Here is a 19,327-nt window from a genome sequence, read left to right as displayed (position 1 = left end):
TCTCTAACGGTTGGACTGTTGCCTTCAATCGGGACTTGGTTGTTGGGAGACCCAGAGGTCCCCTTCACTGACGGATTTGGCAAATTCACGGCGACTCCTAGCCTTGCCGGGATCCGAAAGGCCCCTGCCAATGGTGCTGGCTTCTCTTCTTATACCGCTCCGGTACCGCCGGGCCACTACCCGTCCACGGTCCTTTCGGCAACCTCCAAGCAGCCTCTCCTGCAGACAATCACCGCCGTCTGCTGACCTTGCTGTCTCAGTCCAGGGCACACACCCGGACCAACTTCAGGCTTTCTCCTGTCACTTTTACTGTCACTACTCTCACTGTCCTCCTTCTCCTTCCTCTCACTTTGAACTCTTCACTTAATCTGCCTGGTTTTCCCGCCTCCAGGGCTGTGAACTCCTCGGTGGGCGGAGCTAACCACCTGGCCCACCCCCTGGTGTGGACATCAGCCCCTGGAGGAAGGCAACAAGGATTTTTGTGTAGCTTTGGTGTACCTATCCGGGGTGTAGGGTGTGGTGGTGTCATGACCTGTGACCCCTGGCTTGCCCAGGGCGTCACACTCGTAACTAGTGATGAGCGATCACTACCATGCTTGGGTGCTCAGTGATGACTGGGTGCACTAGTGATGAGCGGGCACTACTGTGCTCGGGGGCTCGGTACTCGTAACTAGTGATGAGCGAGCACTATCATGCTCGGGGGCTCTGTACTTGTAACTAGTGATGAGCGGGCACTACCATGCTCGGGTGCTCTGTACTCGTAATTAGTGATGAGCGAGCGCTACCATGCTTGGGTTCTCAGTACTCGTAACTAGTTATGAGCGGGCACTACCATGCTCAGGTGCTTGGTACTCATAACTAGTCATGAGTGAGCACTACCATGCTCGGATGCTCAGTACTCGTAACTAGTGATGAGCAGGCACTACCATGCTCAAGTGCTCGGTACTCGTAACTAGTGATGAGTGAGCACTACCATGCTCGGGTGCTCGGTACTCGTAACTAGTGATGAGCGAGCACTAACATGGCACTACTATGCTCGGGGGCCAGTACTCGTAACTAGTGATGAGCGGGCACTACCATGCTTGGGTGCTCAGTACTTGTAACTAGTGATGAGCGGGCACTACCATGCTCGGGTGCTTTGTACTCATAACAAGCAGTTGGATACTCAATAGGGGTGACTCTTGGACTGAGTGTAATGAAGTAAATGGGGTGATTGAGTATTTTTCCAGAAGATCTTCCTGAAAAATGCTCAAGTTCCCCATTAACTTTCATTATACTCAGTACTTCATTATACTGAGTTGCGATCATCCGAGCATTAACTGGCCATTACAAGTACCGAGCAACCGAGTGGCGATATGGGATTGATATTGTTAAAATGCTGCAAAAAACTTAATGCAGATTGTTATTGCTTTTTTATAGATATATATATATATATATATATATATATATAGATACAGTACAGACCAAAAGTTTGGACACACCTTCTCATCTCTAGAACAACTGTTAAGAGGAGACTTTGTGCAGCAGGCCTTCATGGTAAAATAGCTGCTAGGAAACCACTGCTAAGGACAGGCAACAAGCAGAAGAGACTTGTTTGGGCTAAAGAACACAAGGAATGGACATTAGACCAGTGGAAATCTGTGCTTTGGTCTGAGGAGACCAAATTTGAGATCTTTGGATCCAACCACTGTGTCTTTGTAGAAAAGGTGAACGGATGGACTCTACATGGCTGGTTCCCACTGTAAAGCATGGAGGAGGAGGTGTGATGGTGTGGGGTGCTTTGCTGGTGACACTGTTGGGGATTTATTCAAAATTGAAGGCATACAGAACCAGCATGGCTACCACAGCATCTTGCAGCGGCGTGCTATTCCATCCGGTTTGTGTTTAGTTGAACCATCATTTATTTTTCAACAGGACAATGACCCCAAACACACCTCCAGGCTGTGTAAGCACTATTTGACTAAGAAGGAGAGTGATGAGGTGCTACGCCAGATGATCTGGTCTCCACAGTCACCAGACCAGAACCCAATCGAGATGGTTTGGGGTGAGCTGGACCACAGAGTGAAGGCAAAAGGGCCAACAAGTGCTAAGCATCTCTGGGAACTCCTTCAAGACTATTGGAAAACCATTTCCGGCGACTACCTCTTGAAGCTCATCAAGAGAATGCCAAGAGTGTGCAAAGCAGTAATGAAAGCAAAAGGTGGCTACTTTGAAGAACCTAGAATATAAGACATATTTTCAGTTGTTTCACACTTTTTTAAGTATTTAATTCCACATGTGTTAATTTATAGTTTTGATGCCTTCAATGTGAATCTACAATTTTCAGTCATGAAAATAAAGAAAACTCATTGAATGAAAAGGTGTGTCTAAACTTTTGGTCTGTGCTGTGTATATGTATATATATATATATATATATATATATATATATATATATATATATATATATAGTATATGTATATACATATACACACACTGATCCATTAACCCTTTATTTTCCAGATTTCTTCTCAACTAACAGGGAGCAAGCAGATGATGTGACAACCTCTCAACCTGCCACATTACTGCTTATGGACTATAAGGAGAGAAAGGAAGAGCAAGTGCAAGTTCTCCCAAGGACTTACAGCCCTCAAGCAGCTTTAGGACAATCGAGCTGCCTTCAGCCATTGGTCACGGTTTATTAGTAGCTTATAAACTACTCATCTGCTGCAGGGGACAAGATGTTAATGGGGCTGGTTAGAGCTGTCACCTGCAACCTCCAGACCCTACCGGGAAGGAACAATGGGGATAATCATGACAATGACAAAATATGGGGAATGTTTCCTTTCAAGTGTAAAGAAGGGCTTCTTTCTGGAGGCGAGGAGAGGGTCAACTAAAACAATCACCCTAAATCTTGCCCTTACATAGTAAAGTCAATACATTTAAAGGGACATTAAATTCATAAGTAGTTCATGAAAGGTCTATTGCTCTGTGACAGGAGGCCTTGAGTTTTTGCAATATTTTTTTCTCCACTGAACAGCGGTAACGTTACTGATGTCACCACTCATCAGAGGCACCAGGTCTCGCGCAGCGCAGAGTGACCCAGAATTGCCTGTAAACAAAGTCTATGGAATGTCAGAACGATGCCCCATAGACTTTGTTCGTTGAAATCTCTGGACTACGTCAGACCAACTGGGAATTTATTTTTATTTTCAATAAAGTGGTGAATAAGAGTGTCTACTTTTAATTCTTTGTGGGGTTTTTTATTCAGATATCGTTTTTTGAACTATGACGGATCCGGTGGACTATGATAGCGTTCTCCTTCAATGGAAGTCTTTAAAAAGAGGTTGGATGGACATCTGTCTGGGATGATTTAGTGAATCCTGCTTTAAGCAGGGGGTTGGACTAGATGAACCAGGAGGTCCATTCCAACTCTAATTGTCTATGACTAACTGGAATTGGGCCAGCCACTGGGGGACTGAGCAGACTGAAAGAGGGAGACAGAGTGTGAGGAGTGAAGAAGTATGCTCCAAAGAGAGAGGAGCTGGGAGAGTGAGTTCCTGGGGAGCTAGGGACACTGGTTCGGTCACAAGCGGTGATTCGGGTCCAGAGGAGTCGGGGACTGGTAGCAGGGACATTGGACAAGGGTGTGATGGACGTAGTCTTGGAGGACTGTTGGCACAAGAAGGGCCAAAAAGAACTGACCGGTACCGAGCACGACGGGGTACAGGACCCTAGGTCAGGAGCCGATTCAACGTCCTGACAATTCACCTAAAAAGGAGAGGATCTTCAAGGACGTCCCTATGAGCTCAGAGGTTGAGGGCATCAGCACAACGAGGGGGACTGCGGTGTTTCCAGACACAGTAACCCACTGAAGTCCCAAGTGCCAGCCCTCAAGAGCACGGCTACACTACACATAGTGAACAGGGCCCCCAACAGCTTCAAGCCACGGGGACCACCAACGGACCATAAATTGTGCACGGAGGCAGGCTCCGGATCACTAAGTTACATTGGTGGGACCAGGTACTTGGACGGGCTCCCGGCAGCAGCACTGTACACAGTGTGTGTGTCTCCTTTCAAAATCTCATCCACCACCAAGACTACCTGCAGTGAGTACCCTGGTTCCCTCCACCCTGTCCTCCCAAATCTACCAACACCCTGAGCCCGGGGCCTTCCCTACCTGTGGAGTGACTGACACCTTGCTGCTTAACACCATCTGCCCCGGTACTCCTTCCAGCAGCGGCGGTACTCCCATTAACAAAACCCGCAGGTGGCGTCACAAACTTCTCCCCTGTAAATACCCCCTTTTACGGATCAAAGTGTCCGCCAAGCCGGGTCCGGACCCCTTGAGCCATGACGATCCCGGATCCAAGCAGCCTAACACCGGGGCGATACACTTGCACCAGGGCTTGATGCCAGCTGACACTACACAACTGACGTCAACCCATAAACCATCAGCCTGATCACCACCGCACCAGGACAATCAGAAGAGCCAGAATTGGCACATCTAATGTGATGCACCACCTCTGGGGTGAGTGCGGTCTGGTATTTTTAGGCTGCAAAGAGCCAAATAATCATGGACCTTCCCAGCCTGATAATATCAGCCAACAGCTGTCTGCTTTACCTTTGCTGGTTAGCAAAATGGGGAGGAGGTACCCAAGTCGTTTTTTCCTTTTCATTTATTTATTTGGTTAATAGCTGCAAAATTTATCTATCTGTCAGAAAAAAAAAACGGAAGAGCACAAGTAATGTTGAGCTGGTGGGTACAATGTTCCCCATAGACCAAAAATCCACTGGCAAATTTTATCTACACAGGTGGTAGGGATGTGGTTTTTTTTTTGCCAGGAGGTGTTGATTGGGTGCAGTAATATGATGTATAAATTTCAGCACCAAATCTGCATCTCTTGGCAAAAAAAATGCAGTTTTCTGCCAGGAGACGCAGCTCTGTGAACTCACTGAGAATTCATTGAGCTCCCCTGAGGTCAGGTTACCGGTGGTCACAGGTGGAGGGCCGTGGGAACCTCCTGCTGTGGCCGCAACTAATCTCACCGCTGATCACTGGGGCTCAGTGTGCAGTTATGTTCTATGGCCATGCGCTGTGCCTTCAGATGTAGCAAAGCTGGAATCGTCGTAGGACCTCGTGTGGATTATGTTGGACCTGGGTCTTTTGGTGGTTAATAAATTGGATTTTTTTGTGTTTGTATTTATTTAGTCACTTAGATATTAGTAAGGGGGGATGTCTGATATACTCCTCCCATTACTAATCTAGGGTCCACTATTTCTCCTCTCCGCTTCACCATCTCCAGTGGTGAATGCTACAGAATGCTCTGGTGATGGACTCCGCTGATTGCGGGCAGCTCCCCCATGGACAGTTGGACTTATTCCCATGTCTGGCAAATTGAATGCCTTTTTATTTTCTTTATTTATTTATTTATTTTTGGCCTTCAGAAGAGGGGGCATAAATGGGTGGATACTATAGCGCCAGCTCCCCTAGTACTACAGTGCTTCTCTGCATCCTTGGGCAGTGTCTCTGCTTGCTCTCCCTTCTTCCCGTCTGCATGAAGTGCAGTCCCTGGCTTGTGCCCCCCCCATGGATGCTCACATGAGTGTTGTCTCTGCTCCCGTCTAGGCCGCAGGTCTTGCACATGTTGTGTAAGGTTTCCTGTTCTCCAGCCTAGGGAGCGCGCGGATGCTTCCTGTCCTTTTATTAGGAAGCATGCGCACCTAGCTAAGGTGTACCCCCAATGTATCACTAAGAGGCGCCAGCTATTTATGTCTCCCTCTCCTGATAGGAGAGGCCAGAGCATCTCATGAGGTTTCTAAGCCTAATACCTGAGTGTTTGTCCTGTCTGTGTTGCTGCCAAAGTGCTGGAGTCTCCTGCTGCTGAAGCCCAGTGTTCTGCCTGAGCCCGGTCACCTGCCTGACTTTGGTATCCCATCTGAGTCTGGTTAACCGTTGATCTGGCATATTCAGGTACCTGCGTATTCAAGAACCAACGTATCTAGTTACCGGCATGTTCTTAGGGTACCTTCACACTTTAGCGATGCAGCAGCGATCCGACCAGCGATCTGACCTGGTCAGGATCGCTGCTGCATCGCTACATGGTCGCTGGTGAGCTGTCAAACAGGCAGATCTCACCAGCGACCAGTGACCAGCCCCCAGCCAGCAGCGACGTGCAAGCAACGCTGCGCTTGCACGGAGCCGGCGTCTGGAAGCTGCGGACACTGGTAACTAAGGTAAACATCGGGTATGGTTACCCGATGTTTACCTTAGTTACCAGCGCACACCGCTTAGCTTTGCTCTCCTAGCTACAGTACACATCGGGTTAATTAACCCGATGTGTAATGCAGCTACATGTGAAGAGAGCAGGGAGCCGCGCATACTGCTTAGCGCTGGCTCCTTGCTCTCCTAGCTCCAGTACACATCGGGTTAATTAACCCGATGTGTAATGCAGCTACATGTGCAGAGAGCCGGAGCCGGCAGCACAGGCAGCGTGAGAGCTGCGGAGGCTGGTAACTAAGGTAAATATCGGGTAACCACCTTGGTTACCCGATGTTTATCTTGGTTACAGCTTACCGCAGCTGCCAGACGCCGGCTCCTGCTCCCTGCTCGCTTCATTTCGTCGCTCTCTCGCTGTCACACACAGCGATCTGTGTGTCACAGCGGGAGAGCGCCTTTGAAGAAAACGAACCAGGGCTGTGTGTAACGAGCAGCGATCTCGCAGCAGGGGCCAGATCGCTGCTCAGTGTCACACACAGCGAGATCGCTAATGAGGTCACTGCTGCGTCACAAAAAACGTGACTCAGCAGCGATCTCGGCAGCGAGCTCGCTGTGTGTGAAGCACCCCTTAGACTTCAGCCTTGTCTGTGTGTTCTGTATCTGATGTCTTGCTGTGTTAAAGGAAACCCTGCAGTGTTCTTTACCTGATACCCTGTGTCTTGTGAATAAAATCGTTTGTATCTGCAACCTGAAGTCTTGAGTACCTGCTATGCCTGCACAACCCTGCAGCGGTCCACACCTGATTTGCCTGCACCACCCTGCAGTGGTCCACGTCTGATGACCTGTGCCTGATGTCTCATCTGCTGGTACCTGTCCTGCCTGTTTCTCATATGAACAGTGCCCCTTGTGCTGCTCTGTTACTGTTATCCCAGTCCTACTGTCACCCTAAACAACTCAGCTGCCACACCCTGTACCACTCACTGCCCTGGGAGTGGCATCTGTGACGCCCTGGACTAGCCAGGTAGTCACAGACATAACAACATACACACCTCCCACCCTAGACAGTTACAACAGTCAGACCAAAAACCCCTTGTTGCCTCCCTCCAGGGTCTGATGTCCACACCAGGTGGGGCAGAACCAGGCGGTTGGCCCCACCCACCGAGGAGTTCACAGGCCTGGAGGCGGGTAAAGCAGTAGATAGTGTTTGAGAGGTGAAAGTGAGAGGACACAAACTGCAAGTGTCTGGGTTGGAGCCCAGGCACTGACAGCAAGGTTGTCAGACGGTGGTGGCCGTCTGCAGGAGGTAACGGATCTCTGCGGAACCGTAGGACCGGGGTTGGGCGGTGGCCCACCGGTACCGAATCGGGGAGCGGAGTGAAGTTAAGCACACAGGCAGGGCCATCGGACCCCGACCAGGCTTGGAGCCGCCGACAATAGTCAAATCCGAGTGTGACAGGAACCCCAAGGGTTTCCCAACAACCAAGTCCCGCCAGAAGGCAACAGTCCACACCGAGAGGATATACAGCCACCGCCACAGGCTAGAGATCCAAGGGCCAGCGCCTGCAGGCAAAACGGGCCCCTACGGCACCATTACGCTGGGGAGCGGACTACCGGTGGGCAACCACAGGAGTCAGAACATTCTAACAGGTGCAAGGAAAGACAGCCACCATCAGCCGTCCGGGGAGAGCACAACAACACTGCAGCCGGCTGCGGGACCCGTCCATCCGGTCGTTTTGGTTTACCAGAGACTCTGTCATTGATTGTCTGAGTGAGTACACCAGTGCCATCCAGCACCACGCCGCGCTGCCCCTGCAACCCTGCACCCCAGCCATCCAGCCTCCCCGTTACACCACCGGGCCCCGGGATCACCAACCCCTACCCCCGGAGAGGACAACATCCTAGCTGCTCCCTACCATCTCTCCCAGGATCCCCGTCATTTGCAGCGGTGGTGCCATCATCACCACATCCCGAACGGGTGGCGTCACGAACTCTCCCCCCCCAAACAAACCATCCCTTTTCACTCGTGGGCGAGGAGCGATGCTCGAGTCCCCGGGTCCGCCCCATCGCTCGAGCCACCGAGCAGCAGCAGCCCCGGACCCGAGCGTAGCGAGCGCGGCCCCTCCGCCCGCGACACATCTTGTGTTCCACCTCACGGCGGGTGCTTAGTCAAGTCCCTTTCCACTGAAGGGTAAGCCCGGGTTCCCCTGGAAGTCCAGTGGGTCCATTACCCCTGCTCGTTTCTGCTTCACCATCCTCCAGTGGTGAGTGTAACAGACCCAAAAACAATGTTTCGGTTCTTGCCACCCAATAAAATAGGCATGAGACCAACCTAAGAGTGATACATACTACATCAACCATAAATATGGCCTTGCTTATGTAACTTGGTATGTCGTATATTGCACCCTTAGTACTATAAGTTGTGTTAGACATCAGCGCAACATATCCAAGGAATCATTGACCAATTTGTTTTTTACCCAGATGGGGAAATGATGCAATTTACCATTGTGGGGACATCTGCAAAAAATCTGCCAAATACATAGACCCCATTTTTTGGACCCAACAGAATCATTCAAGGGGAATCCATCCAGTTAGCCAATCTCACAATGCACCCTCTTTTCTTCAGCAGGTGTCCTGCGGAGCGGCCAGCAGTAACTTAAAAAGACACATTTATTACCTTTGTAGCTTTCTATATGGCTCATTGTCCTCCTTCTTCTGGAACGTGAAGGCAGTAGGATGAGCGTTCAGCATCTCTATGCGCCTTTCTCCCATTCATCGCTCGATGCCAGTGCATTTGCTCTGTTTATTCCCACTATGACTTACTTTCCTGTTACACTCTGCCCATTAATTTGGCAAATGTGCCACCGGATGGTCAGACTGAGATCATGGAAATGACTTCAGAAACACTTTTGTTGTCTTTCCTCCTCCCTTATGTCTTTGAGCGCTCCTAGCCATGTGTCAGGAAGAAAGGGTCCATTTTATGAGTTTGGATCCACAACGTCCAACAACCAGTGAGTCTCCCCACTTCTTTTCAGGTTGACAGAAGCACAGCGGATAAGCTGCCAACTTCTCTGCCTCTCTTTTTAAACTGCTCCATCAGTGAGGGCATTGTGCTTTCAATGAGCCAAAGGCCTACAAGCAACTTGTGCCATGTTAAAGAGTCTTAACAGCCTTTTGAAAACAGGATTTCTATTATTACAGAGCTTGATATAATATTTTGCAAGTGATACTTACAGAAATAATTTGGAGACGGTACTAGAGTGGTTGTGCAAAGAGGAGGCAGATTCTAATGGCCACCCTAGTTACTATGGGTAGGTCCGTGGATTAAAAACAGAAGTTACTAATATTTAGAGATGAGCGAACCCAAACTGGAAAGTTCAGGGTTCGTACTAAACATGGACTTTAAAAAAAATGAGTGTCCGAGTTCAGAGTTCAGTTGCTGTACGTATGCCAACCACTTAATCGCTGTGCTCGGGTTCGCTCATGCTCGGCCCAGTGAGAGCCGCTTGCAGTCTCTGAATGACTCTCATTGGGGGTAAAAATAAAGTTTTCGGATGTAGTGTTTCCAAAAAACCCAATCACGGAAATACTCTTTATGGCTGGATGTATGTGGGCGAAGAGCCAGACTGCTCAATCAGTGACTTCCAATAAAATTCAGGTCAAGTCCGGGTCCTGAACTGAACTTTATCTAAAATCTAGCTGAACCCTTGTCAAGGGATGCCCCGAGAACACAGGGTAACTTACACTAGCCCTAAGGTTGGGACCACTGCGCTCACCATCACACCGGGAGGTACCCTTGAAGGTAGGGAGATCCGGGCCCCCGACCTGGCTCTGACTCCTGTCCTAGCCTTGATGTTAATATCCCCTCCTGCCCCCCTACCCAAGGAGACAGACCAGGACAGGAGAACCCAAACAAATCCCACCTATACAAACAGAAGGGGATATTATTATTATTATTATTACTATTTATTATTATAGCGCCATTTATTCCATGGCGCTTTACAAGTGAAAGGGTATACGTACAACAATCATTAACAGTACATAACAGACTGGTACAGGAGGAGAGAGGACCCTGCCCGCGAGGGCTCACAGTCTACAGGGAATGGGTGATGGTACAATAGGTGAGGACAGAGCTGGTTGCGCAGTGGTCTACTGGACTGAGGGCTATTGTAGGTTGTAGGCTTGTTGGAAGAGGTGGGTCTTGAGGTTCCTCTTGAAGCTTTCCACGGTAGGGGAGAGTCTGATGTGCTGAGGTAGAGAGTTCCAGAGTATGGGGGATGCACGGGAGAAATCTTGTACGCGATTGTGGGAAGAGGAGATAAGGGAGGAGCAGATCTGAGGTTGCGTGCAGGTAGGTACCGGGAGACTAGGGCACAGATGTAGGGAGGAGACAGGTTGTGCATGGCTTTGTATGTCATGGTTAGTGTTTTGAACTGGAGTCGTTGGGTGATGGGAAGCCAGTGAAGGGATTGGCAGAGTGGCGAGGCTGGGGAGTAGCGAGGGGAGAGGTGGATTAAGCGGGCCGCAGAGTTTAGGATAGATTGGAGGGGTGCAAGAGTGTTGGAAGGGAGGCCAGAGAGCAGGAGGTTGCAGTAGTCGAGGCGGGGGATGATGAGGGCATGCACTAATGTTTTTGCTGATTCTTGGTTAAGGAAAGCACGGATCCGGGAGATGTTTTTGAGTTGTAATCGGCATGAGGTGAAGAGGGCTTGGATGTGTGGCTTGAAGGATAGAGCAGAGTCGAGGGTTACTCCAAGGCAACGAGCTTGTGAGACTGGGGAGAGTAAGCAACCATCGAGTTTGATGGAAAGGCTTGTTGGAGGAGATGAGTGAGGAGGAGGAAAGACCATGAACTCTGTTTTGTCCATGTTAAGTTTTAGGAATCGCGCAGAGAAGAAGGATGAAATAGCAGACAGACATTGTGGGATTCTGGTTAGTAGAGAGGTAATGTCAGGTCCAGAGAGGTAGATCTGTGTGTCATCGGCATAGTGATGATACTGGAAGCCGTAGGGCTCAATGAGCTGTCCCAGGCCGAAGGTGTAGATGGAGAATAGCAGGGGTATAAGAATAACAACTCACATACCACAGGGAAAACACACAGGGATGTACAGGTATGGGAAGGAAAAATGAAAAGTACCAACACCAGGGTAACAATTCCACACAACAAAAAACAGACCACAGCAGCAAGAAATGCCTCCATCCACCTCGGAGCCCAGTTCCAGATCCTGAATAACTGGCACCCGCTACTGGAAGTAGACATTAGCAGTAACAGATGAGTAGCCTAGCAGAGTCTGCTGCTACAACAAAAACTGAAAGTAACCCCTCATGTGCCAAAAGAAATGAAACCAGTATAAAGTGTGTGGCCTTAGCCTGTCAAAAACTCTCAGGCAGATAAGACCATGACAACCCGGCAAACTCGTACTTCAACAGGTCCGCTCATCTCTACTAATATTACATCATTTTTTTTTCTCAAACTTCTATAGCCTTGATGCCAGTGGCCACTAGAACTAGTGGAAGAAGGCCCTGTTGTATCAAAGCCATAGCTGTAATGGGTAGAGGTGCAAAAAGGTGCAAAGGTATAAAAAACTTTATTCAATACCCTTTTATTGAATTGTAAGTTAAAGGCATTATTTTATTATTCACAACCTTTCTCAATGTGCCAGGCGAAGGACCCGAACCCACTGTGATCAGCCATTTTTATTACAGCAGCCACTGGAGGGGAAACATGGCTGTTATTCAGATCTATAGGCCTCCAAAGTATCATGTGCCATTTAGAAGGCTGGTGTCTTCATTTGCGGCAGAAAGACCTTTGGATTCCCTAAAGCACCAAGACCTTTCTACCCCTCTGCATATTTGTCCATATTTCCCTACATTAAGAATATACCGATAGTAGGTCTTAGCTATCAGTGATTCTATCTGTTAGGCTACTTTCACACTTACGTTGTGTGGCATCCATCACAATCAGTTCTGTGACTGATGCAATGGATGCGTTGCAGATAGTGGCACAACTGAGGTGACTGATGCTGCAAAACAACGATCCGTTGTTTTATTTTTTTTTTTTAATGTTTTACCAGCAGCAGGCTATTGTGAACGATCAGCTGATCACCCGGCGGACGGCCGCCGGGCGATCAGATAATAGTTCACAAAAGTCAGCCAATCAGCTGATTGCTTTCAAAAGCTGGCCACTGGGCGATCAGCTGACCGCTTTCAAAAGCCGGGCGATCAGCTGATCGCTCTCTAAAGCCGGGTGATCAGTTGATCGCACTCAAAAGCCGGCCGCCGGGCGATCAGTTGATCGCTCTCAAAAGCCGGGTGATCAGTTGATCACACTCAAAAGCCGGCCGCCGGGTGATCAGCTGATCGCTCTCAAAAGCCGGCCGATCAGCTGATCGTTTGGCCGCCGAGTGAGAGAGAAACATAAGAGCTGAGCATGCGCAGTGAAAAAAAAGTATTCATCCGCTCAAAAAACGCTACATGCTGTGTTCCTGCCACCCAACGTTTCCACAACTGATCCACGACTCATCCGTCACGCGGCGGATGCAACGCAGACACATTAGTCGCAATCCGTCGTCAATACAAGTCTATGGGAAACAGCGCAAGCCGTTAACGGATTGCGCTGTTTTTCAAAGCGGCGGATTGCAACTAATGCAAGTGTGAAAGTAGCCTTAGAGATAAACCGCTGGTTAAGGCCTCCAGATACATTCAACTAACATCAGTCAACCCGGACAATATCGATGGATTCAGTCGATGTTCTACTGTGTATGTGGGCACCGGCCAACTGAAGGTCGGGAGAGATGTCGATCATTCATGTCCCATTTCAGACTGCCGATTGCATCGTTCTCCTGGAAATAAGTCATCCAGAGGATTTCTAATAAAGAACAGTATCGGCTGAGATGGCTATCAGCTGAATGATCAGTCGCAGCATCGAACGGCTGACAGCCATCTAGTGTGCATGGCCAGTTTAAGAGCATGTAGAAAGATATAATGGATAAGTAATATCTATTGTAAGATAGAAGCTTTGGTACCTGTAGTACCAAGAGACTTATTAAGGTGTGTCTACCTATCCACATACCTCCAACGAATGGGTGTGTCTCATATGTTATAATGGTATCTGTTTGTTTGACACATGATCAGTGTGTGGAGGTTGTTATACCTCTAGAAGGAACATCTGAGGAAGAGAAAGGATTCTCTTGCTCTGACTGGGCATGGTGTCTTTGGAGATGGCTACATCTCCCAATGGTTGTGTCTCATATGTTATATTGGTGTGTGTTTGTTTGACACATGGTCAGTGTGTGGAGGTTGTTATAACTCTAGAAGGAACTTCTGAGGAAGATAGAGGATTCTCTTGCTCTGACCGGGCATGGTATCTTTGGAGATGACTACATCTCAACTGGGATACTTCTAGGGAAAGATTGTATACGAACCTGTGTGGGTGTGCCGCAAGTGAAACAGACTGTGTTAATGTATTTATGTTCCTTGAACCCGGAAGAGGACTTGTGTTATGTACCTGGAGAGAGGTTTATGTGTTGAGGAATAAACCTGCTGGACTGTTTAAATATAAGTATTCCTGTCGTTATCTCAAGGAGAAAGCTGAATGAGTATGGGGTGAGATTTGTGTCCATTTTCTAAACCAGAAATAAAAATCTTGCATGCAAAAATGTTTTCTTTAAATGACAAAATCCAGACAGACCCAATAATAAATGATGGACCCCTTTGCTTCTGTTTGCACAACTTTATAACTTATTCCATTGGTCTGATCCAAAAATAATACAAAGGGAAAGTCCAAACAGACATTGCATATTGATTTATTTCAGCATAATTAGCATCTAATTAATAATAGGATAATAAGAATATAATATACTCTATCTGGGTACAGGGAGCATAGATATTTTGTCTCCAGCCTTTCGGTCAGTGCAAGTTGCAGCCAATTACAGCTTTTCCCAATGTCTGACTCTGGGATGGGCCGTCTCTTCCTTCGGTTTATCAATGACTAATTGAGAGAACAAGCCTTACACTGATTTTCACAATCGCTTTCCTCTGAACATCTTGCAGAATTCCTCAGCCTTCCAGCTGGTGAGATGTTTCTTAGAAATCGCTAAGCCCATAGAGACAGTGTGGACTATGCAGATCTGCAGGTTCATAGAAAACAGAGAGAAGATGATGAGACATTGTCCAGGTGACATGCCAGGTGGCAAAATTACCCAAGAACACTCTTCTGTTTTCAGGCACCCTCCTTCTCTTCTAACCATGAATGAGAGCAAAGACAAGATACTGTCCACTGTCAGTCTGCACAGATGTGGAAGGCAGAACAGAGACGTGAAAGAAGAGCAGCAGCAGCTGAGGAAGAAGATAAACAGTAGGGAAAGAAAGAGGATGCAAGACTTGAACTTGGCCATGGATGCCTTAAGAGAAGTCATCATGCCCTACTCTGCAACTCATTGCCAGAGCTCACCTGGACGAAAGCTGTCAAAGATTGCCACCCTACTGCTGGCCAGGAACTACATACTGTTACTGGGAAGTTCTCTCCAAGAATTGCGCAGGATCATTGGGGACATGAGTGGCCCTGGACCTCGGTTGCTCCTGGCTGGCTTGCCCTTATTTGCTGCTCCAGGTTCAGTGTTCTTCTCCCAAGGCTCTGGTGCCAATGTTGGAGACCCTCATCGGTCTAGCAAGTTACACTCACTTTCCCTTGAGGAACAGCAATGCTCAGCATTCCCAGTCCCTGGAGGGAGCAGTCTTTGCGCCTGCACCGTCTGTAGGTTTACTCACTTCATTCCAACCAGCCTCAACATAAAAGCCATTCAACTTTCCAAATGAGGGAAAGGCTCCATCGCTCAAGTCATGAATGAACTTGTACTTTGCAAAATTAGTAATAGGATGTTGCTACCTGTGATTCTTCTACCAGTGCCTCTTCATTACTATTGGGACAGAAAGGTGTTACAAGCATTGGTAGTGCAACCATTGCTGCCAATTAAAGGGGTATTCAATTTTTAGGAACTAATGGTGTCTGTTTGTGTGATACATGGTCAGTGTGTGGAGGTTGTTATACCTCTAAAAGGAACCTCTGAGGAAGAGAGAGGATTCTCTTGTCCTGACAGTTTTCAGGATCTCTGCTTGCTTTCGTCTAGTAGGAACCTTCATTGTTTTATCTTACAACCTATCCCGGTAATGGGATCCATCATTTCTTACGGTGACTGGTGCACCTGTGTGTCCATCACATGGCTGGTACAGGGTTATAATTATAACCACTGGATCTAACCAATAAAAGTCCCCTACTAAACGACAGCAAGAAGAAATCTTGAGTTGTCTTCAGTTTGAGCCTAATGTCTTAGTATGTGTCATTTAGAGCGATATTCAAAGTTATCAGGAACAGGTACAGAAAGTATCATTGGAAAATGATATAACTTTTCATCATGGAAAAAATAGCATTTATTTGATAAAACAAGAACATAAGAGAGAATAAGTGTTGAAAAGTGATGGATGAGGCGACGTAGCCCATACATACTAAATGTCCTATATAGTTACATTGATGTAGTGTATTATTTTTTTAGGTTTTTATATCTGCAAATGTTTGGGATGATTGCACCTGTAAATTGCTCTTCTACTGTTTACTAGTTTCGTAGATTGACTGCTTTATACACTATTTGATTCTTTCTACTTGCCCTGAATTATGTTTATACTTGTTCTGTCTTTTCAGCTTTTGTTTACAAATATTTCTCGTCTATTCTTTGCTTTCAACTGTTTTCTTACATTGATACAAAGTAACAATATAAAACATTTTTCGGCAAAAGTTACCAGACGGCAGAGAAAACCTAAGGGTGAAACATCCATATATCATGATGAATGTATATGAGAACAAAAACTATAATAAATATTTTCAGCTTGCATTGCTTTATACATATTTTGGATATTTTATATTCAGTTGCATTATAAAGCTGCATCACTAATATAAACTGCTACGATGTGTCGGTTCCATGTTTTCTATCCTTGCACTGTTTTGGTTCCTTTCCATTAGTGTGTTAAATGCTTTGTGTTATATTTTTCTACTTTTTGTATTAATATAGTATTTTAATATTTACTTTTTTTTTTTGCATTTAGCACATTTTGCCAGTCTGTTTTTGTATGCCGTGTCATTGCATTAATAAAATATTGTAAAATCATGTTCTGTGTCTGCTAAACATTGACTTTCTGTTTGTTTGCATTGTACAAGTAAAGTAGGAAAGAGAAGAAATGGGCGCAAGGTGGAATAATCTCGATTTCTGGGGTTTTTTTTCTTACTTTGACCCATCATGATCAATATTGATCAACAAAGACATAAAAATGTAACAACTGACATTACCTGTTAATAGAGAGTATGGGCGCCGGATAGTTCATCATGTCACATCTTAGGCTGCAATTATATACAGTGGAACCTTGGATTACGAGCATAATTGGTTCCGGGAGTGTGCTCTTAAACCAAGTTACTCTTATATCAAAGCAAATTTTCCCATAGGAAATAATTGAAACACAGACAATTCGTTCCACAACCCAAAAATAATTTACTGTATTTATACAAAATATTAAAGTAATACAAAATAATGTCCTGTATTCATATAAATATTACAGTACACTAATACAAAATACTGTACAGTACAGTAAAAAAACATAAAATGTTAGCTTACAATAGAATTGTTGGTGTGCGAGAGGTACCATAGAGAGAAAAAATGATGTATAAATATGACAACCTTTATTCTAGTACAATACACAAAAAACACCCCAAATCTATTCTCCCCAAAATAAGGGCAGAACTAAGACAAATGTGGGGTAGGAATACTACACAGGCAATTAGATTACAGTACAAGCAATGTTCTGTACTTCTTAGGCTGCTTTCACACTACGTTTTTTTTAGCATGCGTCATGAACGTTTTTTTGCTGCAAAAGCGGATGCTGTTTTTGCAAAGAAAAACGCATGTGTTATTTTTCAGGATCCTGTCACTTGAAGTTTATGGGCGGGCATTGGAGTCATGTGATCGGGAGTGAGGGGAACTGAACGTGATAGACTGGGAGCCGGCATCTGACAGCTGCGGTAAGCTGTAACCAAGGTAAATATCGGGTAACTAAGTGAAGTGCTTTGCTTGAATACCTGATATTTACCTTGGTTACGAGCCCGCAGCTGCTAGGAGCCGTTCTCCCTGCATACGTAACCAAGGTAAACATCGGGTAACTAAGAAGCGCTTTGCTTGGTTACCCGATATTTACCTTGGTTACGAGCATCCGACACTCTCAGGCGGGGGAGAGAGAGAGGAGAGAGAGAGAGGGAGGGGGAGAGAGAGGGAGGGGGAGAGAGAGGGAGGGGGAGAAAGGGAGGGGGAGTGAGGGAGGGGGAGAGAGGGGAGGGGTAGAGAGGGAGGGGGAGAGAGGGAGGGGGAGAGAGAGACTGATCACGCCAGGCTGGTTTCTGGGCATGCTCAGTAGAGCAAGCAGGATCCTGTCTATCAGCATGCCAGCGTTCACATGCGTTTGCGTGCAGTATAGTCAGGATCCAGCAATTTGCAGTATTTGGACGCAGCTCAAAAACGGTACAAGTAGCGTTTTTGAAAAAAGTTAAAAAACTGCAAGTCGCTGGATCCTCAATATAACGCACGCAAACGCATGTCAACGCATGTTGACGCAAATCCATTGCAAATGCATTGAAATGAAAACGCATTTGCACTGGATCCGTTTTTGCGTTAAAAAAACGTTCATGACGCATGTTAAAAAAACGTAGTGTGAAAGCAGCCTTAGCAGAAAGAAAGTGCAATACTGTATCCACCAATGTAAATTGATAGACATGCTATATAGTATATACTGTACTATACAATGGTATACGGTATACAGTACATATGTACAGAAAGTTACCTCCAGAGCGGGTCAGAGCGCGGTGAAAGGACAGAACCGGGAGTGGTGCACGGTGAGAATTTGCTCTTATTGCAAATCATTGCTCTTAAACCAAGTTACAAATTTATAACAAGCTTTGCTTGTCTTCTTGTCTTGCAAAACGCTCTCAAACCAAGTTACTCTTAATCCAAGGTACCACTGTATCTGTCTGACAGCTCACAAAATAACAAAATACAACAGATCCACGCATGTGTTCTGTGATACTCAGAGCATGTTCTATTCTCATCCGTTTCTGGATAAAACTTGGACATTAAACTCCATTAAAACAGATGAAAAAGAGGAGTCATATTTTTTACTTTAGCTTTCTTTAGGCTTTTCATTCGTTTTCCTGTGGTCTATTCTTAAGAAATTACGGTAATCCAAAAAGTTTATCATCTCCAGGGGTTTTTTTTGTTTTTTTTTTAAATGTATTAAAAAGATGCAATCAGGATGTAAGACGAGAACAAAAAATAATGCAATTCGCGAACAAAAATGATCAATATGATAGAACAACAGTGCGTTCTTGTTGGATGAAGAAATGGAAGATTCTTCAGTGTCGTCTTATGACTAGTTCATACATCAGATTTTTGTATATTGAGGCCATCCTTATTTTTTCACGGATAGCACTCATACCTGTAATAGTCTATAGGGCCATTCAAAAGTCTGTGATTTTTCACAGATTAAAAGGAAAATCGTAGAAACATGTTGGATTTTGCACAGAGGGTTTGATCAAAAATCATCAATGCACGTCTATGGAAAAATGGACCGCACTCAGATAACATGCGGACTGTCCGGATTGAGAAGGTGGAGAAACATTTTTTTTCCCCTACGTGCAAGAAAAACCGATGACACTCGGATCACACTCTGATCAAAGTCTGATCCAAAAAATCAGGTTGTTTTAACTTGTACGTGGAAAAATCAGATGTCTAAGGCCCCGGTTCCACTTGTGTATAGTTTCCGGAAGCGATATGCTAATAACCTTCTGTTGCAGGTGTCAGCCGAGGGCCATGCGACTGTGATGTGATCTTGTGATCGTATCACAGCTGTGGAGAAGACGGGGGGGAGCACTTTCTCCCATCTCCTCCGCTGTCTGTCTCTGCATATATTGCACTGCAGTCGGATGACATGCGAGTGCAGTGCGATGTTTCACACACTCCCATAGACATGTATGGGAGTGCGTGAGCCGAGACTCGTTGACAAACGCAGCATGCTGCGATTCATTTCTCAGGACGATATGGC

General features: G+C 46.3%; 1 protein-coding gene across 1 annotated transcript; it reads left to right on the top strand.

Moving 5' to 3' along the window:
• The first annotated feature begins 14,195 nt into the window (after window positions 1–14,195).
• OLIG1 (oligodendrocyte transcription factor 1) lies at window positions 14,196–16,335 on the top strand. Its single transcript, XM_075333015.1, has one exon. The coding sequence runs from the start codon at window positions 14,315–14,317 to the stop codon at window positions 15,008–15,010; it is 696 nt and encodes a 231-aa protein (XP_075189130.1). The 5' UTR covers window positions 14,196–14,314; the 3' UTR covers window positions 15,011–16,335.
• The last annotated feature ends 2,992 nt before the right edge of the window (window positions 16,336–19,327 follow it).

This window comes from Anomaloglossus baeobatrachus, chromosome 2 (assembly GCF_048569485.1).
Source record: "Anomaloglossus baeobatrachus isolate aAnoBae1 chromosome 2, aAnoBae1.hap1, whole genome shotgun sequence".
NCBI classification, from domain to species: domain Eukaryota; kingdom Metazoa; phylum Chordata; class Amphibia; order Anura; family Aromobatidae; genus Anomaloglossus; species Anomaloglossus baeobatrachus.
The sequence above is the reverse complement of the archived record's forward strand: the minus strand, read 5'-3'. Positions and strand labels throughout refer to the sequence as shown.